The sequence below is a fragment of the Zosterops lateralis genome (assembly GCF_965231275.1).
Source record: "Zosterops lateralis genome assembly, chromosome: 1".
Lineage (NCBI taxonomy): Eukaryota > Metazoa > Chordata > Aves > Passeriformes > Zosteropidae > Zosterops > Zosterops lateralis.
This window is the reverse complement of record NC_139762.1, coordinates 78,854,071-78,881,546: the sequence shown is the minus strand read 5'-3', so window position 1 is coordinate 78,881,546 and position 27,476 is coordinate 78,854,071. Positions and strand designations below refer to the sequence as shown.

At 38.2% G+C, this 27,476-nt stretch overlaps 1 protein-coding gene and 1 long non-coding RNA gene across 2 annotated transcripts in view; one reads left to right on the top strand and one right to left on the bottom strand.

Annotated features, from left to right (window-relative positions):
• The window catches only part of TRIO (trio Rho guanine nucleotide exchange factor), a gene marked incomplete at its 5' end in the record, with an annotated part of 243,148 nt that overhangs the window by 69,359 nt on the left and 146,313 nt on the right, over positions 1 to 27,476 (top strand). The window contains 6 exons of the mRNA XM_083866631.1: positions 4,847 to 4,961; positions 8,256 to 8,448; positions 9,093 to 9,605; positions 12,668 to 12,790; positions 20,909 to 21,100; positions 24,356 to 24,487. Coding sequence (XP_083722757.1) covers positions 4,847 to 4,961; positions 8,256 to 8,448; positions 9,093 to 9,605; positions 12,668 to 12,790; positions 20,909 to 21,100; positions 24,356 to 24,487 — 1,268 coding nt within the window. The remainder of the gene's footprint in view (positions 1 to 4,846; positions 4,962 to 8,255; positions 8,449 to 9,092; positions 9,606 to 12,667; positions 12,791 to 20,908; positions 21,101 to 24,355; positions 24,488 to 27,476) is intronic.
• Positions 1 to 27,476, bottom strand: part of LOC310912290 — a 174,552-nt gene that overhangs the window by 810 nt on the left and 146,266 nt on the right. The window lies entirely within an intron of this gene.

The following is a 27,476-nucleotide window of genomic DNA, read 5'->3' as shown; positions in this document are numbered from 1 at the left end:
ACACAAAGATAAAGAAGACTGTTGGTTCACTGAACAGGTTTTCACCTAACTGAGAAGTAAACTGCTTGAGTAATGGATGTTTTACCACCTGAAACAGTTACATCTCTAGGCTTTTGTATAAAGTACAAATAGAATCTTGGATCCATTTTTCTGTGTTAAGTTTAAACTGAAACCTGTCAAAGTACAAATACTCTTATATCTCTACACACACCTAAGCAAGGAGAGCATTTTCTTACAAGGCACAGTTATCTTGGTTTCATATAAGGAAATAGCCCTTGGTAACTTGTCTTGCCATGAAAACCAACTGTTGAGCTTTCTTTAATGGAGTATACTTTGTAACTAGGTAAAAAGGCATTTCTTAAAAAAGCCGCGCTACTCAGCCTGTTGGATTTTAGTGCCATTTGGAGACCATTGAGAATACTGCTGTTAGTGATGTGCACTGAACAGAAATGATGCCTGTGAGGTGACTCACGTGAGTTGATCAGATAGATATTTGTGTGACACACTTTGGCATAAACACAATATCTCGATAGTGGGGTGGGGCAGTGTTTCAAAGGAAATGGATTAAAATGGAAGTCTTACCGATGAAAGCAGTAGTAGCATAATATGTTTTTGTTAAACAAAGATTAATAGGGGGTTGAGTTGGATAAAGACTATTGCAAGACAGGAAATTCCCACTGATGCCTCATGCATTGTTGCTTTTAACTTTCCCGTTTGTGTATGACACAGAAGCATCAGGACAGGAACAAAGGAAGTGACAGTCAGTTATTGTAAAAGGCCTAAGAAAGCTGTCCTTAGAGCTGATGAAAAAAACCCCCAAGTCTTAGGGACTTTTTTTTTTAATTATTATTTGCAATTTTGCTACCTCATTTAGGACTGGATAGTGAAGTTCTTTTCATCTAAAATCAGGGCTATATTTATTTATTACTCATCTAGACCTGGAGTTTGTACAACAGAGTTTGTCCCTGATGTACAAAAGTTTCAGGATATGATCTATCAGAAATTTAAGCACCATTTTTAAAAATGGGCTTTTTCTCTGACGTACATGGAGCTGGAGCCAACTGAAGTGGCATCCAGAATGACATAAAAATGCCATATTGAAAACCTGCATGATACAGGAGTTGCTGTGTGGGAAAGGCCTGGAGGACTGGTCTGAGGTGACTGCATGTAACAAAGCATTTGCTTAAAATGCTTAGAGAGCGTAAAAGACAATTCAGCTTATGCCTTTGCCTGCTAACTGCTGCTTTTTAAAGAATATCCACCCTAAGCAATTGCATTACTTTTTCTGGGGGACTGGAGTCCGTAGCACTTACCAGTTGAAACAAATTTTTAAGATCTGAAGGTAGTGGCCTGTTGTGCAATGGGGAGAGAGAGCATTAAGGGCTGTAGCAGGCATCAGCTACACTTGGGAGCTTTGGAGCCCAGTGATGGCTCTGGAGCTCACTGGGGGCCTGGGCTGTTGGACTCTGTCTCGTCATTGATCATTCCTTTCGCTTACAGCTTCTGTCTTGTTTTTCTCCTGTCATTTGCTATGTAAAAATCCTCAAAGCTCTCTGCTTGGCATGCAAGTCAGGATGGTCAAAACTTGCCTTTCTCCATTAGAATGAAGCAACTGTTTTTCATCTTAGGTCTCACTTAGTAGGGTCATGAAGGATAAGGATATGAATTTCCTTTTAAGTTTTGTTTTCTGGCATTGTAGCTTGATGGAGATTCAAAGATGCATTTGCCTCTTCTGAGTTTCATTTGGTGTCTCACAGGGAGCGTGTCTAGTGTAGACAATCTCTAGAGACTCTGACAGCCAGGCTTAGTGTCTCTGACAAGCACACACTGACTGTGTTGGAGATGATAGTAGTGAATTTTTTAGTAACTGGTTGTATTTATTGTTTTTATATTTATTTTTATCTTCTCTTGGCCTTCCTTTCTAAGTGATTTTTGAAAACCTTTGTTTAGCAACATGGAATTACAATGAAAAGCTGATTCAAAATGAGAAATGTTGGGCTAAAGATAGTGTTTCTCTGTGTTTCCATGGGGCAGAAGAAAACAGTCCACACATCTGTGGTTGAAAACATACATGTGAAATTTAGCTTGCAAGATCTGTTTGTGCTATTATAGATGTGTTGATGAAGACATCCTACTGGGCTTGAATTTGGTGCTTAGCAATAGTAACATTTTGTTGTCACTAGCAAGGGATTGGATATAAGATGATATTTTACTATTTGACTACAGCAAGTCTCTGCAATTTTATGATTGAGATGAATGCATTTAAGTGGAACCACTTAAGTCAGATTTTTTGCCTTTTATATTAAGTGGATTCAGAATTTCCTGTTTTGCTAACAAAATTAAAAACTATAAACTGACAATTGGGAATCTGCAAATCAGAATAGGATAAAAATACAGATTAAATGCTTAAATAGTTTCCATCCACTCAATCTATGTATTGAGTGTGAAATACTATACACCTAAATTCTCCTAGTAATTAATTTAATCATTGAGTTGCAAGATCAGTTAGGTTGGAAAAGACATTTAGGATCATTGAGTCTGGCCCTTAACCGAAGGGTTAAGGGTGCCAAGCCCATCACTAAACACATCCCTAAGTGCTGCATCTACATGTCTTTTAAATGCCACCAGAAGTGGTGACTCAGCCACTTCCTTAGGCAACCAGTTGTCCAAAGCTTGACAACTCTTCTGGTGAAAAAATTTTTCCTAATATTTAATCTAAACATTCCCTGGTGCAACTTGAGGTCATTTCCTCTCATCTTTGTCACGTGTTACCTTGTAGAAGAGACCAACATTCACCCCACTGCAGCTTCCTTTCAGGGAGTTCTAGAGAGCAATAAAGTGTCCCCTGAGCCTCCTTTTCTCCAGGCTAAACAGTCCCAGCTCCATCATAAGGCTCCTCATAAGCCTTGTCCTCCAAACCCTTCATCAGCTCTGCACCCTTCCCTGGACACACTCCAGCACCTCCATGTCCTCCTTGTATTGACTGGGCCCAGAACTGGACACAGGATTTGTGGCCTCACCAGTGCCAGATCCAGGGGGAATGATCACTGCCCTGGTCCTGCTGGCCACACTATTGCTGATACAGGCCAGGATGCCCTTGGCCTTCTTGGCCATCTGGACACACTTCTGGATCCTGTTCAGGTGCTGTCAATCAGCACCTCCAGGTCCTTTTCCTCTAGGCAGATTTCCAGCCTTTCTTCCCCCAGCCTGTAGTGCTGTCTAGGGTTGTTGTCACAGCAAGATCCCAGTACTTGGCCTTGTTCATCCTCATACTACTGACCCATCAATCCACTCCTGCCCAACCTGACATCACCTGCAAACTTCCCCTTTGTCCTTACCCATAAACAGTCAAATTTCTTGGCACTGTCATTAAGCTCTAGACAATCTTAACACTCCTAATGTTCAGGGCTTCCTTGCCAACTCTCCTTCCTTGCCTATCTGTTCTGAAGGATTTACAGCCATCCATTGCAGCACCCCAGTTGTGCAAATCATCCCACTATGTTTCCATGATGGCAGCTAAGTCACAGTTTACCTGATGCCTAATGGCTGCCAGCTCCTCCTGTTTGTTGCCCAAGCCATATTCAGTGGTGTAGATGCACTTCAGTTGGGCATTTAATTCTGTCACTTTTTTGGGGGCAGAAGCCCTAATTCCTACATGACCATTCTCAGGTTCTTCCATGCTTTCTGACACATCAGTGTCTCTTACATTTAGGCTGCTTAGTGAATCTTTGTTTCTACCTCCTGTGACATGGCAGACCTTGCTAGTTCACCATTCCTCAGACATGGTGTGCTGCCTCCACACTGATCTCTAGCAAGCATGGCTTTATTGAGTCTAGTTTAAAGCTCTGTCAGTGAGCCCCAATAAAACTATGTGTGCAAAGATCCTTTTCCTCCTTTGAGACAGGTGTACTTTGTCTGTCACCAGCAGGCTCAATGTCATGTAGACGAACCCATGATCAGAAAACTCAAAAATCTCCCAGCGACAGCAGGCTTGGAGCCAGGTATTGATCTGATGGCTCTTCCCATTTCTTCCCTTATCATTCCCTGCAACAGGAAGCAGAGAGAAAACACCATCTATGCTCTTGATCCCCCAACCAATCATCCTGACACTTGCAGGGAGAGACTTCAATCATATTTCTCATGATTGCCCTTGGGCTTCTTATTGCAATTCTTGCTATCCTCTTGAAATATGGGTTAATAATAATAATGGGTTTTCCCAAGGGCCGTGCCTTTCCCAGGGTAGGAAGCTTTTTCATCACATCTTTAACCCTGGGCTCAGGGAGGCAGCAGGCTGCCTGAAGAAGTTGGCACACTGGGTGTTTGTTCCCTTGAGAAGGGAGTCTCCTATGACAATGATCCATCTGTCTTCAACCTACTCACCTCCTCCCCAAGCTCTCTCACTTAGCGGAGGAGCTCCTTTACCTGGGCACACGTCCCACAGCTGTGCTCTCTGCTGCCATATCATCTAAATACTTGCCTACAGTGTAGGATAATTCTGTATTTAAATTAAATCTACACAATTGCTGAGTCAAAAATTAAATACATAACAGAGTGCCATTTCTGGAGATGTCACACTGCCAGTCAAACTTGAAGGTGACTGTTATGTGTAAGTGTAATGCTCTGTTTTTTCTTTGTTTTGATTTTTTTGGCATTTGCTTTCTCACTGTAGAAATAGTGGCAGTATGCTGATCAATGATCCCCAAATTCAATCTTAAGTTGGTCTCAAAATGACAGTGTTGGCATTTGAGTTGAAATAACTTTTTTTAAAGTAGATACTGAAGACTAGTTCTGCAAACAAGAATTTTATGCTATGCTGTGGGGTCTCCTAACATTTTTAATTTTTCAGGTGGCAGAGATAAGCGTGGAGGTCCCATTCTAACATTTCCAGCTCGTAGTAACCACGACAGAATACGGCAAGAAGACCTTAGAAGACTAATTTCATATCTAGCGTGTATTCCTAGGTAAGCGATTGTCTGTTAACCTCTAAGGCTGTGTAAACACCTCCCACAAACTAGCAGACTGAATGAGTTAATAACATCAGCAAATCAATACCAAGTTTTGTCATTTACTATTTTCAAATGGCTCTTTGGAAGAGAAATAATTACTCTGCCTTGTAAAAGGAAGGCCACTGGCAGAAGGGCTGGTGTGCTTTAGTTGGAAGTAGTTTGTGTCTTGGAAGTGTCACTGCCATGCCACTTTGGTGTGGCTGTGTTAAAGACTGCAAATACAACTCAAAGGCTTTTACTACTTCAGTAATTAGAAACATGCAGGTCATCATTCACCATATTCTTTGTGTGGAAATGTGGTCAGCACAGGACTCTTAACTGTTATTTGTGTTAGATAAGTCACAGTGTCCTGATACAGAACAGAAATAACCAGGAGAAAGGCATGAGAAATTGCTTGTAAAGGTCTCAGATAAACCTGTGGAGTGATCTGTAAAAGTACCGATAGCATTGCATTATCAGCAATTTAACCCATGAATTGCAGTGAGCTGTTTAAATAAATTGGCAGAAGTCAAATCCAGTGCTAGTGTGTGTGTGTGCATATATACACTCCCATATTATCGTACATATATAGTTATATATGTATACTTCAAATCAAAGTTAGATATTCTGTATGTATCTAAAAAAAGTTCCTTCATATAGAACTTTGCTTTCTGTAGTAATCAAGCTGGGGACAAAAATCAACCCAAGACTCTGACTTTAGGTCTGTTTTGGAACCTGCCAGCATTTGTTGCAGGCTGGAGCAATGCTGACTATGTTTGTCTGTGACCACAAGCAGCAGTTGTGATTACAGTTGAAAAAAACTCCTTTAACAACATCCTGGAGTGCAATATCTTCTGTGTTTGTGTAATGTGCTAATTTACTGAGAGTCTTTGCACTTGATATAATCAAATGTCAGTTTCAGACTGAAAAAGGTGGTTTCATAAAAGTAGCTTCAAGGCATCTGTTTGAGAGTGTACAGAAAGAAGAGTGGCCTCCTTTTTGTAAAGTTAACTGGAGGAGTTGGGAGACTTAGAGAAAGAACAGAAAGAAGGCTTGAAATTTTTACTCTCACATTTGAATGGTGAGATGTGTTCTAGCCATCTAGAGCTTCAAGTTGCTAGAGGAGTTAATAGATAAATATGCATCAAAATGTGTTCAAGAATTTTTTTAGAGATAGTAAGAGTAAGAAACAGTCTTCCTCTGGCAAAAGGTGTTTTTCAGCAACAGTAGATCTAAAATTAAAAGAAAGTTAGTGCATGTTTTATAAAACCTCTTCAAGCATTGGCAAACTTTTGAGAATAAAGGGAGCTTTGTCAAAAGCAAGATTTGTTTTCATACAAGTCATGTTTAAGGGACTGATGATACAACTCTAGCTAATTAGAGTCCCAGTTGGTACATATATCCCCAAACTTTTGGTCTGTCTGTGATTTGTTGCAGTACTATTACTTGATGTAGCTGAAGAATCACAGGTATCAGTTGTTTCGCAAGAGATCTAAAAGCTTAAGTTGACTCAATCTCACAATTTTACTGATTTTACAATTTATCTGATTTAAAAATACAGCCAAGCTTAGGTCACCACCACAGAGTGGACCAGATATTTTAGTGTAGTTCAGGCTTCCCAACACATGACCTTGGCTTTCTGGAACAAATCTTGTGATCCTTGGCTGAAAGGGATTCATCTTGTGTGAGATGATGTGGCTCCATGATGGAGGACGCATGGAGCCTCACTGTATCACACGATAAGGGACCACATCAGACACCCCAGTATATGCCTGCCTTGTGAATTAGGGGCAAGCACTCCCTGTGCAATCCTCAGTATGGTAGGGATAGGGATAGGCTGAGCAGCACTCGTACTGCCATTTGGCCTTTCAGTAATAAATCTATCTTCAAGACAGTAGTTGGTTTTTTTTCCTTGAATCCTGTAGGATTTTAGAAAACATTTTCACTGTGGTCAGAAAATTGTACATTGTAAGCCTACATGTATGCCAAGCTTTTAATATATTTTGCTTCTGCCAATGCCGGTTTTGGCATTCCTATGGGCAGGTGGGAGAGCCAGCATTTATCATGATAAACTCATTTTTTGAAATGTTGTGGGATGTTTATTCTTTCTTCTTTTCCCTAGCTTTAAACTTTTTGAACTTAAAAAAACCTTGCCCTTCTAAGGAACTCATATTACCACTTCTTTCAGATCTCCTGTATCAGTCATAATCCATCTCTCTGCAATGTGGTCAATAAGATTAAGTAAAATATGCCAGTGAAGCTTCCCTGCCACTTGGACACTCTGAAAACCTCACCACATGAACCCTAGAATGGCATTTGAATTAGTCACATCCCTAAAAGTAACTCATACTCAAACAATGGACATTTTGTCCTTTTTGATAGTCTGTTGGCTATGATGCATTGGTTTTGAAATATTTTCCTTCCTATGGTTATGCTACAAGGTCATGTAGCAAATTCTGCTGGAAGAAAATCAGAGTTTCTGGTGGTGGTGGTGGTGATTGTCACTTTTGATCAGTGGCAAGAACTAAATGTACAGAAGATATTGATGAAAAGAAATTAAATCTTTCATTCTCTGAGGGGGTGCTGGAGAATTTGAGTGTAAGGTCTGTCAACTTTTGGACAGCAAAATTGAGCTCAAATTTTGTAGAAACAGATTGATGTGGGTTTTTTTTCACAACTGTAAAATACTGAGTTGTCTTTTGACTATTCACAAATCGATCCTGTTAGAAAAGAAATTGTCAATAAACAGGTGCTTCTCCTCTACAGACTCTAACTCTCAGATAAAATGATTCTAAATCTGAGGCAGTTTGAAAAAATTGCAAAGTGGTAGGTAAGAACAATTTGCCCTCTGTCTTTTGGAGGATCCCCTCAATCATTAAAAAAACATGAATATTATCATCAGTTCAAGTAAGTGTGTGAAGAGTCAGTAAATAAATTAGAGATTGCTGCTTTAAGTAATGGTAGGTTTACTGTGTGTGTAAGGTGAAGGAGAAACCAGACTGGACAATGAATCACCATGAAAATAAACTGTGAAAATGAAGATAATGGCAGAATATCAAATCAGCAACAGATATAAAGCTATCTCCCACAAGGAGTTTGGCATGGGAGTGAAAGAAGCATCTGGAGAGATTTGTGAGATCTGCTGTAATGGTTAGCTAGTCACCAGTGAGACCCTGAGGAGACCACGTTCATTAGGCAGTGGGGTGCAGTAAAGTGCTGTGTTGGAAGTTGAAACACTTTCTTGATAACCTTTCCTTCTGTTTTCTGCAGTGAGGAAGTATGTAAACGAGGATTCACCGTCATTGTAGATATGCGTGGGTCAAAATGGGACTCCATAAAGCCTCTACTGAAGATTTTACAGGAATCCTTTCCATGTTGTATTCATGTTGCACTGATAATCAAGCCAGACAATTTCTGGCAGAAACAGAGGACTAACTTTGGCAGCTCTAAGTTTGAGTTTGAGGTAATTTCTCCTGTGGTATACATATTTATATTTATTTTGTGGTTTTAAATGTTCTCACTAATGATCAGCACCTTGAAAACTCTCAGATAAATTATATTCTGCTTGAAAGGAGAGGTACTTTAGACCAATGATGCTAGAAGAAATATGGTTTTCTTCATGTATTTAGCTTAGGTAATTGTGCATGTTGTTGTTTATATTCTTTTTGTAAGCTCAAGAAAGACTGAATTAGGTTTTTCCCCCTAATGATAAAAACTTACTTTTTGTCTCTTCGTTATCTTAGTCTGCATTATGGTAATTGTGATATCTGCAGAATCCAGAGGAAATCAGCTGAATGAACCTTGCTGTTATCCTCCTGCAGCTTTGCAATACACAAAATCAAAACTTAGTCAAAACAGTAATCAAAAGAGTAGTTGCTCTTTTGTTCTTAAATGTAGTGAGGTGAGAAAGAAATGTGGGGAAAATACCTGCAAGACCTCCTGTCTTCTGCTGATCAGAGTTGATACTTGAAATGTGTGAGAAAAGTTGTCATGTGGACTTCATGAGCAAAATGATCAACTCTGACGAAGACAAAGGCAAAAACTTGAAAGGAATTTTCAAATTCATTTCAGTAACAGCATTTTTTTCTTTTCATTTTTATTTTTTAGACAAATATGGTGTCTCTGGAAGGCCTTACCAAAGTAGTTGACCCTTCTCAGCTAACCCCAGAATTTGATGGCTGTTTGGAATACAACCATGAGGAGTGGATAGAAATCAGAGTTGCCTTTGAGGACTACATTAGCAATGCAACCCATATGCTGTCCAGACTGGAGGAACTGCAAGATATGTTGTCAAAAAAGGAAATGCCTCAGGACCTGGAAGGTGCTCGCAATATGATAGAGGAGCATTCACAATTGAAAAAGAAAGTCATTAAGGCCCCTATCGAGGACCTTGATGTGGAAGGACAAAAGCTGCTCCAGAGGATACAGAGCAGTGATAGCTTTCCCAAAAAGAACTCTGGGTCAGGGAATGCAGACTTACAGAACCTCTTACCCAAAGTGTCCACCATGCTGGACAGGCTGCACTCAACACGGCAGCATCTGCATCAGATGTGGCATGTGCGGAAATTGAAATTGGACCAATGCTTTCAGCTCAGGCTGTTTGAGCAGGATGCTGAAAAGGTAAGGATTGAGCAAGCCATAAATGGCCCATACTTGATGGACTTGAAAGAAGTACTAAAGGTAACTGAAAATAGTAATTTTTGTCGTTGAAGTTAATCACTAGCCTTTTAATGAGAAATAAGGGACTTTGTGATTGAAAGGCACACAGGGTCTTCTGGAGTAAAGGGCATGAGATAGTACTTCTAAGCTGTAAGGAACACAGGAAGCTCTTACCAAAGAAAATTTTAACTGCTAATGACTTCAAAGCACTTATTTTGTTAAGCATTTGTTCCAGACAGATGCTTTTGCATACATCAAGCAAAGAATGCTGTATACTTTATAGATACAGAAGATTACAAACTACATTGGTCTTCTTTTGAGTGATCTTTGGGAAGTGAGTGACAGGCAGTCAACAAAGTCTGTAGAGGCTGACATGGGGAACTGCTTCATTGATGCAGGGTTTGAAGTCCCAGGCTAAAAACTGATGTATCTCTTTTGACAGTGCATATGTCATTAACAGAGAACTGAGTGATTTCAGAATGTTTCGGGCTAACCAGTCCCTTCAATGAGAAAGCCCTTGATTGTCATGGAATTTGAAGAGGAAGTATGGCAGGCAGATCACTTTTAGATGAGCTCAAATAAGGTCTATTTTCATGTAGAATGGTTTTTGCAATCACTTATTATTGTTACCATGGAACAAATAGCTTTAAGGAAGGGTGGGGAATTTTTCTCTTGGAGTAGTAGTATCTAGACTGTGCAGTCAAGTGGTAGATATGTCTTTTATCAGAGCTTAAAGTAGTCAGATTTCTTAAAGTATTTTACATAAGATTGCCTGAACTGCATGACACCAATAGTCCCATGTTAAACCAGTGTTCTGTTCTCCAGCAGCTGTCACTAGCAGATGCATGAGGAAGAGTAAAAGCAGAAGAAAAATATAAAACTTAACTTCTTCCTGCTTTTTCATTTGTGTTCTTCACATATACTTTCCCTTACCCTCATCATTTCAGCTCAGGGCTTTCTTTACACTACTGTAATGTTTTCTGCTGTCTTTAAAAAATAAATATATTTTTTTAAAGTACCAATTAAGACAAATGTTTACTGGATAGATATAGCTGAAAATAGTAGGGACATGTTAGAGAGTTGGAAAAAAGTTAAAATTATTATCTGTTTCTAAAATGATTTAGAAAATAATGCAAGCTGTTCTTCTAGTGTTGCTCTTTCAGACCAAATGCATTTTATCAACATTGCAGCCACTTCATTACAGCATTGATTATTCTGCATTATAGCATATCTTTCAGTACCATGTGAGCATCATCAAAATATATTTTGTTAATTTTCTCATACTTTATCAAAATGCTTACATAAGTTGGTCTTTAAGAAACTTCTTGTGAAATACTTGAGCCTGTGGGATTGACCTCTGTCCTGCCATGTGGTTGCGTAAGCTCCTATCAGTGTTTTCTATGCTTCTGATTCCAAGAGTAATTCTATATTAAATTAACACATCTTTCTTTCAAAAGGGAAATATTAGGCACCTCAAAAAGAGGTTGACAGCAGCTACCATATCTGGCACTGTTTTTTTCTCATTAGCCAGTGAAAAAAGATTAAAAACAAGGTTTGTGTAGTATCCCAACTCACTTTTGGATTAAGACTTGCCCTAATCTACTTGCAGCCTGTATTTTTACTGCTTGTGTCAGATTAGATTTCACAGCTCATGACTTTTTTATCAGTGTGTGTCTGTATTTTACTGAAATGTGGGAAAGAATGGGATCTTTTTTGGAAAGAAAAAGGATATTGCATGGGGAGAAATTAACATGTTCCTTTTGGAGGGCTTGCTCAATTCAGTGCAAGAAATTTGGACTAGTTCAGGAGAAGAGAAGGCAGAAAAGGGACAAGGTGGGAAGGAATCTGACTGGAATTGCCCTTTAAGTGTCTGAGGGCAGCCGATTCAAGTGACCTAGAGAAGGATGGTCACGAGCAGTACCAGTGTCTGTTTTGAATAATGTTCTAAGACATTTTCACTGAATTCTAGATAATAGGCTTAAAATTTTAGGAGTATGTGATCAGCTGTCTCAGTTATCTAAACTTCAAAAGTTTGGCTTACAGTTCTTACCATATTGTGGTCTGCTTATAATTTAGTTTGTCATGGACCTGGGACAAAAACTGGACTTGATAATGTTGTTCTGTCAGCCAGCATATTTTGAAAGATCTTTAAATTAATGCTTACTGCTACCTTTTTTCCTGGACAATCTATTTTAGCTTATCAAGAGAGCAGGTGTGTTTCTTTTGCTGAGATATAGCAAAGACCATGTATTTCAAGACCATTGTGAGCAGGTGGGGTGTTAAACAGCTCTTTGCTGTGTTGTTTGGTCTTTGAAAACTTTGTCTTCCAGTGCCATTGTTAGCGTACCTGTGTGCCTTCACTGATGGCCATTGTTATGTAAAGTCTCTCCTAAAATTTGTTGCAATATTAAAATACTCTTTTTTTTTTCTTAAAAAAAAAATTATTTAAAGATTATTCTTAAATTTCTCTGGAAAAAGGTAACTCTGTGCCCACATATACTTTTCATAATTAATCTAGAAATAGAATAGTTGTTTTCAAATCTGCTGTAAACTTACAAACTAAAAATCTTGCTGCTGAAGTACTTGATCAGCATGAAAGAATTTATATTTAATTTCCATGAGTTCCCATTTTCATTCTGAACTGCTAAGCTGCCAACGTCAATAAGTGCTGACACTAGAGAATGTATAAGCTTGGCAACTCAGGGCTGTGCTCCAAGTCTGTTTGTTTACTATGACTTCTTTGTAATAATGAAGTTTGTGATTATGACATTACTGTAGCTTGTTGAGATAAACACCTACAGTAAAGATAACACTAACAGCCTCAGCTGTTTGGTCCAAAAAGACAGGTTTCAGCAATGATTGGGTTAAAATATACAATAACTTACAATGGAAGGAGCATCAGTGTTAATTTTCATGGCCTTAGACTCTGTATTCTGTGTTCATGGATATCTTACATTACTTGTCCATGATTTCTGCCATAACAAATGATTGAACTTTCTTCTTTCCTTAATATTTTCATGTAGATGTTTGACTGGATCACACACAACAAAGGTCTGTTTCTGAACAACTACACAGAGATTGGAACCAGTCACCCCCACACGATGGAACTTCAGACACAGCACAATCACTTTGCCATGAACTGTATGGTAAGAACAGGCCCCCCTGCACAGGCAGCAGAGATGTGCTGGCTGTTTGTTCTCTGTTAAGGTAGAATTTGTGAGTACATAGACACAGATTGTTCCTTCTTTACAAGTATTGCAAATTTGTGTTTGAGCAGTGAAGTTATAAAACACAATGGAGGAAAATAAAGAGTGGTCAGGTACAGAAGTACTGTGATAAAGCAACAAAATTGTTTAGACAAATGTCAGTGTTCAACACAATCTCAGCACCTCTCAAATGTAAATGTCTAAGCTTCTAGCACCTGGAATGTGTCTTTGAGTACTACCTTGGGTCTTGTAGAAAATTTCAGAGAATCACGTGTAAAACAGAGCTCTCCATTCTGAAAGAAATAGCTCTCAGGATCTTCTGAATACGTTTAAACTCAGACAAAAAGTTCTGAGAAGTAACTGAGCCTGGTGTAATAATTTTCCATGGTTTTAAGAAGAGACTTCTCGTTTTCGGCACAGCAGAATGGAGCTAAAACAATTTTTTTTTGTCAAATATCATCAGTAGGCTGTAAAAAAAAAATGGATTTTAACTGGTACTGCGTGAAAGCTATTTACTTTCAGTTTCATGAGTTGCTGTTTGAACATGGGAGCAAAATTCTGAAGTGCATTTTAGGTCCTTAACACATCACAGGTGTTTAAATAACCTTGGGAGTCTGGGCCTGAATCCAGTTTGTGTTAGATCAATGAAGGAAGAACACTACCAGTCTTGTTACAAATTAACATTCTTGGCAGTCCAAGGATGGGAATTGAATTAAAGTATGATTGAAATAATCAACTCTTGCAAGAGGGTTTTTCTGTAGAACAGGACAGTGGCAAAATAAACTTCCCTAGATTATGTGTCTTGCAGAAGTAATGGAAGGATTAGTAAAGGCAGCTCTTGTGTATGGTGTAGTTGGAGGTAAGACAACAGAAGACACGATTAGAGCAGGCACATTTTTTTCTTTTGCAACTCAGCTCTGTTTCCAAAAGTTTTAAAAAAATAAAATGAATATGAACTTTTGAAAAGAGTAAAGAAAATGATGGTGAACTTCATAATTAAGTTATGTAACATCATATATAGTTTTGGCCATTTGGTTCGGTTCGCAGCATGAGGAATTGCTGCCTTGTGGAGCACCTTGTTGTTCTTCACTGCTCTGCATATGAAATAGAGCTGAAAGAAACACAAGATGACAGTAGGTGTCATTGACATGGGATGACTTTTGGAACTTAGTAATTTTGATTGGCCTTCCAGGCAATTCTTGGGGTTGCATTCTAAAGGTAAAATTCTTCTGTAAGTCTGTCCTCATATTAGTCACTGTTGTACTCTTTTCTTCAAATTGGATGGCTTTTTTAATTTTTGTCCCTTCTTTTAGACTGTTCAGATGGTATCAACAGTAGGAAGCACTTGAGCGATGCAGCATAATCCTTCCTGCTCTGTGTTTGCTATTAGTCTTTTCCTGTTAATCTCTCTTTTGCCTTTAGTTGTCAAATGAATTCATTACAGGGGATTTTTTTTCTCAGCCTGCAAAATGTTTTCTTAAAGCTTACAAAGAGCAGCTTCAATTTGGGGCGAATAAAGGGATCCAAACATTCGAAAGGGTAAAAACAAGCTGCATTTTTTTCTGTATTTTTTCTGTAGCATAACCCCGCTCCCCACCCCCCCCCCCCCCCCCCCTCCCAGAAGGAGTTCTCTGCCATGGAATAGGGAAATGTAAATTCTGTATGATTGGTCCCTGGTTTTGATTTAAGCAGCATTCGGATTATCTGGGTTTTATTTGGTTAAATGGCAAAAGCCTTTCATACAGATTAGGGGCAAAGATTAAACTGAACATGACATAAAAAATGACATGAACTGGTTGAATTTTGGCAGGCCTTATTTTTCATTAGCTTTCAGCTGGAAAAATGTTGGGCAGTCTTAACTCTGCAAGCATGTTCAGTTTCTCCCTGACCACTCTCCGCATAGAGAGCTTGTTAAGGTCTGTGCTTAACAAGCTGCTGTTTGTTCACTCTTCCTGTCAGTGTAACTCTTCAGTAATCAAAGTGGATTTAAGGTCTCTTGTGTGAATATTCTAACACCAGAAGTGAAATTTAACTTTTAACCTATCTACTACCATGTGAAGTGATTAATTTGGATGGAATAGAGGGAGAAAGACAACTATGTATAAGCTTTATTTATTGCAGGAGATTTTGAGGTCTTTTCATTGTGGCCCTAATTGGACCTTAATAGATCTTGCTTTCTAGTCAATTTTCTTAGGCTCACATGAGGTAGGGAAGAACTGTTCAAAGGATAAACGCCCCCCAAGCAGCTAAATGCAACCTCTTGCACTTGCTCACAGCTTAACTCTGATAATTGATGTTGCAGCTGCTTTTCCCAACACATTGTGGTTGTTGCAGGGCACATGCTCCCCTCCACAGCAGGTGCTACCCTCTGTCAATAGCTGGGTCTCTCATGTCCCCTTCCTTCCTAAGCAGCAGTTTGTTTCCAAGAGGTAGAGGGCAACTTCTGCAGCTGCTTATGCCAGAAAGAGAAAGAGTGACAGCCTTTGGGTGAGATGCCAAAATTTTGATCTGGTCTTCCAGTCTGAAGCAAGCCACCTGGATGTAAACCATTGTGAAAGCTACTTACTTCCTGTCATGAACAAGAGTTAGTTACGTCAAGGACAAAGAGGATTTGCTGATTTTTTTTAATATTATTTTATTTTATTTTATTTTATTAAATTTTCTTGTAATGGCTTTGTGCCATTTTTAGAATATTGGTTTTCAGTAAGAACACAAAACAGCTGGAAGTGTAAGCCAAATGTTGTATATAAAACAAAAAGGTAAAAAATACATCCAGGGAGATTTAACTTTACTTTCACCAGTTTCATTAGCTAACGATATATCTAGGAATCTTGTGTATTCATGTGGTTGCACTTTAAGGTAACAGGAATAAGTTCATGCAAGTCTTAATCTTAGTACACAGTTAGGTTCTCACTGCAATAAATCTGTCCCAGAGAAAAGTTGGATAGGTGTAGTGCTGTGCATTAAAGAGGGATATATGTTTGGTTACCATGGATTAACACACAGGTTGATGTGGCTAAAAAAGCCACTGACTGAAGGATAGTTCACAGGTGCAGCCATAAGTATGTGACTTCCTGTGACTGAATTTGAGAAGCTGTGCAGTGACAAAAGCCAAGGTAGTTTCTTTATAGGGCAAGTAGATCCCATGTTCCATAACTGTAGGGAAAAAACCAAAATCTCAATGGTTCTGCTCTCTGAAGATGAGGTTGGATTTTCAGTACAATTTTAAAGGCCTGCTTTCAGTAACAGTAAATTGCTGTTGTCAAGTCCTGAGATTTATTTGGGTTAAGCAATACTCTGTTTCAGTTTGACGTTCCTATTTGGGTGACTAAACCAATGCTTCACTTCTCAAAACAAGTTTTTAGTACCTTTTAAGGTAGAAACTTTCAAATAAGTCATCATAGGAGTTACAAGTACAAAAATTATTTATTGAGTTTTTAAACTGCAAGAATAGAATACCATGATTATACAGTTAGTCTGTCTTGCATGCAAGAGTGGAAAAGACTGATTATGTGTTTGTCCACTCTTTTTCCTGCCATTTTCTATACATCTGTTGAGACACAAGGAAGACAAGAAGCCATGTGAAATATGGGTGAGGAGGAGGATGTTGTCTGCTTGAACATTTTCTGCTCTTTTTGCTAGATCAGATGTCCTTGCTTTCATTACAGTTTACTGTGCCTCTCCCTGCATGGGGAGGTTAAAATGCTTGAAGAATGATGCAGGCAAAATGAAACTTTGTTTGGAGGAAGCTGACACATGCTGCTATTAAAGGATGTGCTATGACTGCTTCTTGTCTCAGTGTTGATAGGACCATGAGTAGAAGTTACATTTATTAACTATAATCCAAAAACTCCTATCTCAATTGTAGGCGTACTGCTAAGTTGATTAATGTTCTCAGAACAGGTTGTTTGCATACACTAAACCATTTTATCAAGGTAGTAATCAAACCCTGAATGCTATCCAAAAAGAGAGTGTCAGAGATGAGCACTGCTGAGAGCTTTGGGATGTTAAAATAAAAGTATGAGCACAACAATTGATTATCCCTAGGTTTGCAGAGTTAAAAACATGTCTTGCCCGAAAACCACAGGGGCTGGTACAAATGAAAACATGAAGAAAGTCAGGTGAGGTAAAATCATCTTAGCTTTAGAGCGTAATTTTTTCCTCCTCCTTTTTACCACTGACATATTTCACCCCTGAGATTCTTTTTACTTTAAATATGTGTTTTTGTAACTATACAGATTTGTCTCTTGAGATAGACTTAAGCACTATGTGAATTCTAGACTGCCCTTGGTTCCCAGGATTTGGGCAAATGAGGGCAAGACCACAGGTATACATCCCTAAGAGACTCTTTATGGTGCCAGAGCAGTTAATGCTTAGACACAATGTCTGGATGCCACCAGCCTGAGAGTAGACTTGAAAAGGTAAAATGAGTTCAGGCTATTTTCAGCTTCAGAGGAGCACTCCAAAGTCAGCAAGACTAAATAGAACAGGCTAAATGTGCAATCCTTAAGAGGGAAGAAGCAAATAAACAGATTTTAAAAAGAAGTCAGTTACTGAGGTGTTAATACAGCAACAAGTGTGTTCATGTCAGTGAATTGCAAACTAAAGGAACAGACAGTGGTGTTACTGAAAAGAAACAAATCTTATTTCACTCTTGGTACCTAGTGGGGTGGCTGAACTTCAGATTTGTAAAGAAAATGCTCTAATTCAGTTGGTCCTACTTGAGAACTAGGTCCAGTTTAGAGCCCCATACTTAGTGTTGTAATGAGAAACATATACATGGAAAGTGATGTGGCTGTAGGGAGAGTTTGAAGGCATGGGCATTTGCTATGATTAAGTAAATGTGAGTGAAAATTAAAGTAGGAAAGAAGGTAATGTTGGTGTTGGACTATACAGTCTTGCAGTAGGATTCCTCATGTCCACTGTGAAGAATGGTATTTGAAGTTGGAGTGAAATGATATTGCCCATGTTACAGTGCCGGTAGCAGTGGTTAAATGGTTACCTGAGAATATTTAGAGGACCCTTGTAGTAGAAGAGATCCGTGTGGAAGAACACACTAAACACTTCCCGTAATTGCAGCTTGGATGTTGCCAAGTTTATATTTTTTCAAGAGAATAGATCAAGTTTTACCTTTAGTTGCCCTGCAGCCCTCATCTTTGAAGTTTGTATTCCTAAACTGACAGTTTTACTGTTGCTTCAAGAATGAGACTAGAAAAAATGTTAGAGAACATGCAAATCATTAAAGCAGGTACTAATTCATACATTAATACTACACCATGTTTTGGTAGTCATTTGTGTGTGAGGTGGCAGATGATTTGAAAATTCCATAGCTAAATTGATTCTATCACAGTAAAATAGTTCATGTTCATTACAGTCTATATAGAGGTGCCACTTAGATTCATATGGACCATGTCACTGAGTTTTATAGCATTTAAAACTGAAGGTGTAATAGTCTGTGTGTCAGAAAACTGCTGTTGGAAATCTTGGAGCTAAACAAACATTTTCTAAATGGGTCTGGGAAAATCAGGAAATAAAATGGAACCTTAGGGTCACCTGCCAGCTTTATTTTGTATGAGTGTGATAGAAGCTGGTACGTTGTCACCTGTATTTTTTCCATGTATTTGCCTTTCAGGCATGCACCAAAAAATGACACAGCACAGTTAGGCTACCAATCTGTATTGCTTTGCTGAGCAATACCTTTTTTTATTTGTATACTCTCTTTAGAGGAAAAATCTGCAATGAGGAACTTTCCAGATACCGTATGGTGTCCTTTCAGCTTCTGGCTGAAGAGCATTTTGAGAGAAAACAATCATGCTAAGTACAGTTGTATCCTTACTAAACACGCTGTAATGCAATGACTTGAATTGTTACCTTTTAAGTCTTGTTAGAATAGTCATGTGTGTAACACAATGAAAGAAATGCAGTATCACATTACCCTTTCACCTTTGAGACAGTTGATACACAGTTAGAAGCTGCAGGTACTTTGTGCAGATTCATGTGGTGTAAATGAGGTCACTAAATAAGTGACACTTTATTAGTTATTACCTACTGTCTGTTGCTTCCCTAACCAAAACCAGGTTGTAAATGCATACAGTGAGTAAGGTATCAGTCTCTGGTAAATGAGAGACAGCAGTGTTTCTCATCTCTCAAGCAGTGTGGAAAATACACAGTTGTCCTATAATAACGACACTGTAATTGCCTGTCCTTGTAGGAAATTGAACAAAATTTGTTGACATTCAAGGGTCAATTAAAGACAGGCTAATTGTAGTGAGTTGCTATTAGAGACTCTTTTTCTTCTTAACTAAATTTATCTCATTTGGGTCAAATGCATTCTAAAATACTGACACTTAAAACTTTGGTAGATATATCATGTAGTGAGATAAAATGTTTAGATTATTGTAAATTGTTTTTTGGTTGGTGGTTTTTTTTTTTTTTTTTGAGGAAAGGAATGTGGTGTACATAGCTTGGAAAGTGTTCAACTGTCAGCATTTTAATTCATATTCATACTGCTACAGGCTGTATTCTTCCAGACGTGTGAAGCCTGATTGCCATGGGAAAATGAATACATGTTAACCACAGCTCAGTTTTAATTTGTTTTACTTCGTGTTTATAGTGCCATGTCCTTCATTTTTAACTGCTATTCCAGAATTTCCAAAATTGCTTTATTATGTTACAGAAAGAGTTCAAATGGCAGTCTACTATAGCCTTTATTCCTTTCTTTTTTGGCACTTGTTTCTTCTCACAACTGTAAAGACCATCTAAGGACTTTCTGTATTCATTTAGCAGTCTTACATTTATGCTACATACACTTTTAATAGGCCTAAATACTTTCCAGTCTTTTAAAATTTGTTGGAAATAGCAGATTTGTACTCTGCCAGTTGTTTGGCTGTGCTTAAAAAGCAGAGCATAGGTGTGTGGGATAACCTAAAAAAGTAAGAGATAGTATTGTGCAGAAAGGAAAAACAGCCAACATGATACTGCTGTGCTCAGTTTATTGAGTGGACCAGCTGAGCTGTAGGCTGTGTCAGGTGTGGTCCTGCTTGCATACATGCACACAGTTTACAGTCCATAGGGACCTGTCCTAAATGCCACTCAGATGAGTATGGACAGTGAAGCCTGGAGGAGCTGCAAGACTTGGTCCAGCCAGTCATCATCAAGCCTCTGGGCAATTGCTGGATGCCAGCAGGACATGGTTTCACCTGATTTATTTGCTCAGTGTCTGGTAGTTGGGCTAGGTAATCTCCAACCTCAACAATCCTGTGATTCTAAGAACTTCATCCTGGATGTATAATAGCTTGCCCAATCAAAGGAAGAGTCAGCTCCTTATTACACACATGTAGTTCCGAAAGAGTTACTCAGTAAGTTTTTGGTGGCAAAGTTGTTCTTGTTTTACCTCAGAATCAGAAACTCTTGATTGAAAATTAGATTGACTAGGAGCCATCAGTGACTAATGGCAATATGCTAGAGGATACTTCTGATCTTGGACTTTATTTGTCTAATTTTCAGTGGTTGCTCTGAGACAGTTTAGCAGCAAGAAAATAAAATGTAATACTGTTAAAGTTCTTGTAGCTCAGAGTTCTTTATTTTGTTTCTTTAAAATTTACTTCCAGAAGTTGCTCTAAAGGTTCACAGATATTGTACACATGCATGCTGTTGGATAGATCAAGAGCTTAGTAATGATACTTCAATTTTCCTATATTGTGTGTGTCTGAATGTCTTGTTGACTTGAATGTCTGTAAACATTTTTATTGAGGTTGTTGTAAAATATGGTTATTTCTTCCTCTTTATTGTAATAATGCATCTTCATGTAATGTATCTTGGCTTGATTGTTAACATGAGTTTTAGACTGATTATTTCAAGTCATCATTCCCACTTGTCAATTATGGCTAGACTGCTACATTATACACCTAGATTTCAAAGTTTGACATGCATAAACTTGCCAAATAAAAACAAGACTATTGATCAGTAATGTAATAAAGTAGAATTTTTTAGACATATAATTCTGTATTTGGTTGGTCTGCAAACTTGCACTAATTTTTCCCTCCTTCTTCTCCCCAGAATGTGTATGTAAACATAACCCGCATCATGTCAGTAGCGAACCGCCTGATCGAGTCTGGCCATTACGCCTCACAGCAGATCAAACAGATTGCCAGTCAGTTGGAACAGGAATGGAAGGCATTTGCTGCAGCCTTGGATGAACGTAGCACGTTACTGGACATGTCCTCCATCTTCCATCAAAAAGCTGAACAGGTTAGTGAATGGGGAGGGCATAAACAAAAGGTTATGTGCTGGAATGGGGACTTATGCGTTTGCTTTTGCTTTGGAAAAAAGTGCAGGAAAGTGATTGAAAAGGTTGACAAGAGAGCCAGGATATTCATTTCTGCCAATTTTGATACTCAAACAAAACTTTATTCTCCTCAATTTAGCCCAGTGGCCTTAAATTCTCCACAAAATACTTTGCCCACATCAGTGCAAGATAAAACAACCAAATTAGCTATATGAATCAAAATGAAGTGGACTGAAATGCTTAAGAATATAAAGCTTTTAAGTGTTGATACAATGCCTTTCCTACATCTAGAAGCAGTCACTTCTTCTATTGTCCTCACCAGTCAACTCTCATCCGTCCTCAAGTGTCAAGATTTAACTCATAAGAATTGCTTCTAGAAAACATAAATTGAACTGGCCTGAAAGTTGAGAAGTTAATTAACTGCCTTCTGAATCTGAAATTGTGGTGGGAGATGTTTACTTAGTATTCCATAGGAGATTCCTCCTATGCTAAAAAAAACACAACATTTTAGCTTTAGGCCTATACCAATTATTTTAATTAAGTCATTAACCATGTGTAACTGCCAGAGAAGAGGTGTATGTAGGGGAAACAGGAATAAATATCCCCAAGTTAATAATCTTAATGGTGAAAGCATGTTTTGCCCTCAAGGGAGTTCAGAGTTCTGAGGGAGTTGCTGTGTGCGCGCAGTTGAGTCACCCGCTGGTCTTGTAGACTGTCTGCTCTGTGCATCCCTGGTGTGTTCGGAGAGCAGAGGTTCTGGGATGGGTATGGCTGATGTGCTGTGTGTAGATACTTTTCTTTCATTTTGCTTTGCTAAATTATATCCAAGGACAGGTCTCATATCCAATAAAATTTTAATTTGCAATGAATGAAGGAAGCATTTGGGAGCTGAAAACTTCAGAAACAGAGAGAGGCGATGCAGTTGATTTTAAGACATTTTTTCACTGATTTCTACTACATGGATATTTAACTTTATAAATATCTAGACATAGAAATGAGAATAAGATGCAAATACACATTGCTTTTCATTATTAGTGGTGGCATTGGTTTAGTTCCTTTGACAAAGGTAAATTATATAAAATGATGCTAGTATAATAAGTCCTTTGGGAAGGTTTTACAGAAAAGCTACATAAAAATGAGATGAAGGAATTATTTTCTGATGGAAAAGTCAGCAGTCAGCTTGAAGCTTTTGGGAGTTCGGTATGTTGTCAATATTGATGCTTTTCTAATAACTTGGGTCATTTAGGTTGGCATTTAAGCACTTTGAGCCATACATGTAGGAGAGATGAATGAAATGTGAACAGGTAGATATACCTTGACTGAGATGCTGTCATTTTGCACAACAAAAATAATAAATTATGTTAATCAGAAGTCAAGGGACTAAATTTTGTGTGTGGTTCTGTGCTGGGCATCTACAGCAAGGGTCAGAGTTACCTTCTTTACCACTAAATATAAGTGTAAACAGGAGGAAAGATAAAGCGAGAAAACAGTGCAGCATGTGCTGGGATTGATTTACTTTTAATTACTCCTTCTGCAGTTTTCATTTTATGATTAGCTGCGATAGATTGCCCCAGTTGATTTGTAAGATACCTGCCTGTGATATATTAGCTGTTTTATTAAGAGTGGAGAGCGAGTTCAAGGAAAGAGGATTTGGAATGTGAGGAATGACCCCTTTAGAGACTGGTGACGCTTGACCTACATAAAAAGATTAAAAAGTAAGCAGCCCAAGAAAAAACACACCCTTCTTGAATGCATGTATTCTCTTGCAAGTGACAGGTAAGTGTTGCTGCCTACTGTCAGGCACAGTGAGGACTGCACCAGCTATTAGTGCCTGCTCACTGGTGCACATGGAGCTTCTGTTAACGTTCAGTGCTTAACATCAGAGATTTTTTAAATTGACCCTTAATGAGAATTAAATAAGTATTTTATAGGTAAGTCTTCCACCACCCTTCTGCCCAGCTATCAAACAATAGCAGAGTACTACAAGTGACCTGTGAATTCCTTTTTGCTCAAAAGACATGTGCTCCAAGAATTAAGATATGTATGATGAGACAGATAGTTTAGTCTCATTACTTTTGAGTCTTGAACTTGACATGAATAGAGAAAATTAACTTTACAGAGCTCACATATGCTTGGCGGTACTAGGTTTAACAACAATGAAAACTAGAACAGATTCTTTTTTCCTCTTTCCCTTCCTAGCACAACAGAGGTATAAAATTCATGCCCCCTAGCTGTGAAAAAGTAAGTCGGCAGAACTTCTGCTATGCATATAGCTGTGATGGCAATTTCTTGTCTGTCAAGACAGCTTAAACTTCAGAGATAAGTTAAATTGTCTGTAGAAGAGATTTCTGTTGCAGTATCCTCAATTTCCCCTGAAAGGCTTGACTCGAGAGCTCTGCTGACATAGCTGTGTGCTCAAAGTTCAGTGCTAGTCCTAAGAGACCTCCGCTTAAGTTGTAAATCCCTTACATGCTTGCTGCTGTAGTAACTTGCCAAATGGATTTAGTGCTTCTCTGCATGTAGAAGTTAGTTCTTTGGGGACTGAGGTGTGAATTCGCAGTGCCCTGACACTGCTTTGCTTCCTTGATAACCTCTTCCCAGCAAAAGACAACTGTGGAGTGTTGGAGTGAATGGTTAACCAGTAATTCTTTGTAGGCATGTGCAAAATAACATGGTTTTCTCTGAAGATTAAAAAGAGGTGAGGTGATAAACCTCATGATACCATGAGTATCTGTGCAGGAAGCTGATGGGTAAAAACCAGGAGTGTGAACTTGAAAGCTGTAGCATGTTTTACTTCCTTGTGTAAACAAGACCTTAATTGGTTTTCATGTTTCTGAAATGGTAGGTGCGGGATAAAGGAAATGTTTTCTTAGCTGCAAAGTCAAGAAAAGGAGCAAGAGTAAACTTGAAGCATCAATATTGCCAACAGTTAAATTGGTTCTGAAAACTGCTAGCATACAGCTAAGCCTGCCTGTCTCCAAACAGCTCAAGGTGTTTCAGATACCTAAAAGCACAAGTATAGTCAGACTTGAATATTTCTTTCTATTCTGATATAAACTTCTGGTTCTTTCAGAGAGAAATACTGTAAAGACTTTTTGCTTAAAAGGGGTCTTTTCAGTGTCTGTCACACAGATGAGCATCCTTTTGTATATTCCTGTCATGGGTGTACTCAATGGTAGAACCCAAATTCAAAGCTGAATGTTTCTTCTCTTTTGCAGTACATGAGCAATGTGGACTCATGGTGTAAAGCCTGTGGTGAGGTGGAGCTTCCCTCAGAACTGCAAGATTTAGAAGATGCTATCCATCATCATCAAGGGATATATGAGCACATTACCTTGGCTTACTCAGAGGTCAGTGTCTTGTTTGTTTCCTTAGATAAAATTGTGTCTTTTAAAGTTTGGATCATGAATCAGTATCACTTATTAATTGGAAACTCAAATGCTGAGCTTCTTTTTAAATTTTATATACTGGATTTTGCTACTATTGTTCAAAAGTGAAGTGTTAAAGTCTTCCCTGTAATCTTTGGAAAGAAATTAAAAGATGAGATTTAACCATGTGTGGTACAAACAACCCTTGGAGCACTAAAGTACTAAGTATGTTTTAATTTGCATTTGCGTATTACTGCCTTTGGAAATAGCAGTGGGATACTACTGTTTAAACATTTACTTGAAGGAAAGTTAGCTGGGCATTCTTTGGGAAGATATTCTGTTGGCATGGATTTCTCTAGGTGTGTGAAATGGAAAATCCATCTCTGAAATTGCCTCACAAAAAAGACTTAACTATCAAAGGATGTCACTTGAGAAGCCAGAAGGTATTGCACTTAATTTCATCAACCTCAAAGTCACTTAAATGAGCCAGGATGTCTGTGTAGTCAGCATTTTTAAGATTAGCATATCCTATGCTGGTGCTCTAATCTTGGACTCAGCATACATTGGAATCATAATATTTGTCATTATTTCTAATAATGTATTGTAAATACAATTAAGTTGTATTTACAACTTACGAGAAAATGCTTATTCTGAAGGTGGTCTAGAAAGTGGTGACTCAACTATCTTTTTTTTGTTTTCTTTCAAATTTTGCAATTTCTGTTGTGCTTTACTTCTCTGAAATCGAGTCGGTATTCACTATTACTAGCTAACAGGTATTTTCTGCATTTCCTGCTTTACTTGGCTTTCTTCTGTCAGGATCGTTCTCATTGCTGGGTAAAACTGGTTTTACTATTCAATAGGACTGATGTTGTTCTGGATTACATACTGTAGTTTTTGTACTCGGAAATTCTGTGTTTGGTCAAATCATGGTAAAAATGATCAGTGGACACAGGATAGCTTAGGCCACAGCTTGCACTTGTCTTTAAAAGGAGGGCATGTGGGTTTGAATTAATGGTTGTGATTTATACATTACATTAAAGTTACAACAACTGTCTGATGAACCAGCTTTATTATAGGAAGCTGAATCCCAAGTCTGGTCACATTTCATTTAGCAGCAAAGGAGATGATGAGAGATCATTATCTTAGTTCTGATGATCCATCCTACTGTTAGTATGTCAAAACTGGGTTTTTTGAATACCTGTCACCTTAGGGCCTGCAGAAACTTTGTAACCATGAGTCAGATGCCAGTGTTCACGAATTCTTGTTCGTCTGTGTAAAATACACATTGATATCCCTATTCTTGCTCTATGCCACCTTCCTGTGTCAGCTGATCTACTGACATACACCTGATAATGCTTGCTATTTTACTTACAGGCAACTCTTTTAACTCACTCTTGAAAGCGTGTTTTGTAGTCAGGTTTCTTGTCTTCATTGTAAACTTTCATCATTGGGAGGGACAGAAACATACGTTTGTAACAGATTTATGTGGAGGGGCAGTCTGGGGTGCATGCTTCATGAGAGTGCAACAAGGAGGAGGAAGGCTAGATTTCTCTAGAATAATGATTGTAAAGGGCTGAGATTGAAATAGTGGCATTTTTTTCTACTTGGTTCTTTTTGGTTTGAGTTGGTTTTTTGTGGGTTCTTTTCTTTGGCAGAGATGTGACTGGATGAGCCTGCTGTTAAGTGTAAAGTACTGTGGATTAGCATGTTAAATATTGCTTGCTGGTGATGCATAAAGAAAATAAATTGGACTGGTAGATTATAGGATTGCTTTGGAGCATACCTTGAAAATGCATTTAGGATTTAAAAGCTGTAGGTTTGGACTTTGGGATAGCTAGATATTTTAACAAAATCTTCACTGGTACTACTCAAAGGAAAAAAGGAGCACTAAGTGCCTTTCTTCTGCTTTCTGATCATTACTTTTCCTCATCTGGTAAAAAACCAGTTTTGTCTTTAGCAGCCAGAATTGGTGCAGAAATAATAATTGTATGTATATGTACAAGTTGTGTTCCTCCTCTGGGCAGAAGGTTTTATTTTGCATTTTTCAAACGTGCGTTCCTTTTTGAAGATTGATGGAGGCGTCTTTCTGTGTCAGGATATTACAGCACTATTGCTTATCGTTATTAAATATATGACTTCATTTCTATTACAGTATGGAGCTCCTTTTATTTTGTGATGAATGAACAGTGGGGGAAGAGAGAGAGCAACACTATGGCAATCACAACACTGTCATTCATTTTAGATTCAATGTCTTGACAACACGACTTGGTGGCAAAGTAGAAGACAGTAATTTTAAGAAAGTAAATGCTTTTAAGACTAGACAGTCTGATTTTACTGAGGGTAATTACTGTATATTACTAGTAAAGCAACTTACTAGCTTACAAGATGAGACAACTGGTATGCCTGAAAATCCAACAGATGTGTCTTAAATGAAGTTATAGATATAAATAAAGTTACACATCTCACTGAAATCTTAAGGCAGTCTTGCACTAGGAAGGAAGAAAATTTTAGTGTATTAACTCCAAAGGAAAATCTGTGCACAGTCATTTGTTTATTAAGCTAATAAACTAATTGGATCAAGGGGCTGTCACAATTACTTTTTTTCACCTAGATTTTATGGACTCTGAATGGATAATTGAAGTCCATTATCTTGAAATATTTGAAGGACTTACTAGATAATTATTTTGGATACAGACAAGAAAAAAGATATCATTGTAACTATGCTATGGACTTGCATTTATTTCTGCTGACTTGACTTTATTGGAGCTACTTTCAGAAGTTAGCATCATTGCTAAAATGGAAGAGCTTGAACTGGAACTGAGAAATAAACTGCCTTGTAACTTAATTATTAGGAAAAAAAATCATTTGGATCTGTTAGACAATTGAATAACAAATAAAAAGTGTGCCTAGACTTAGTAAAAAGTTGTTGAAAACAGCCACTGGGGGCAGGCCTTGGCAAATTTGCTGTTTC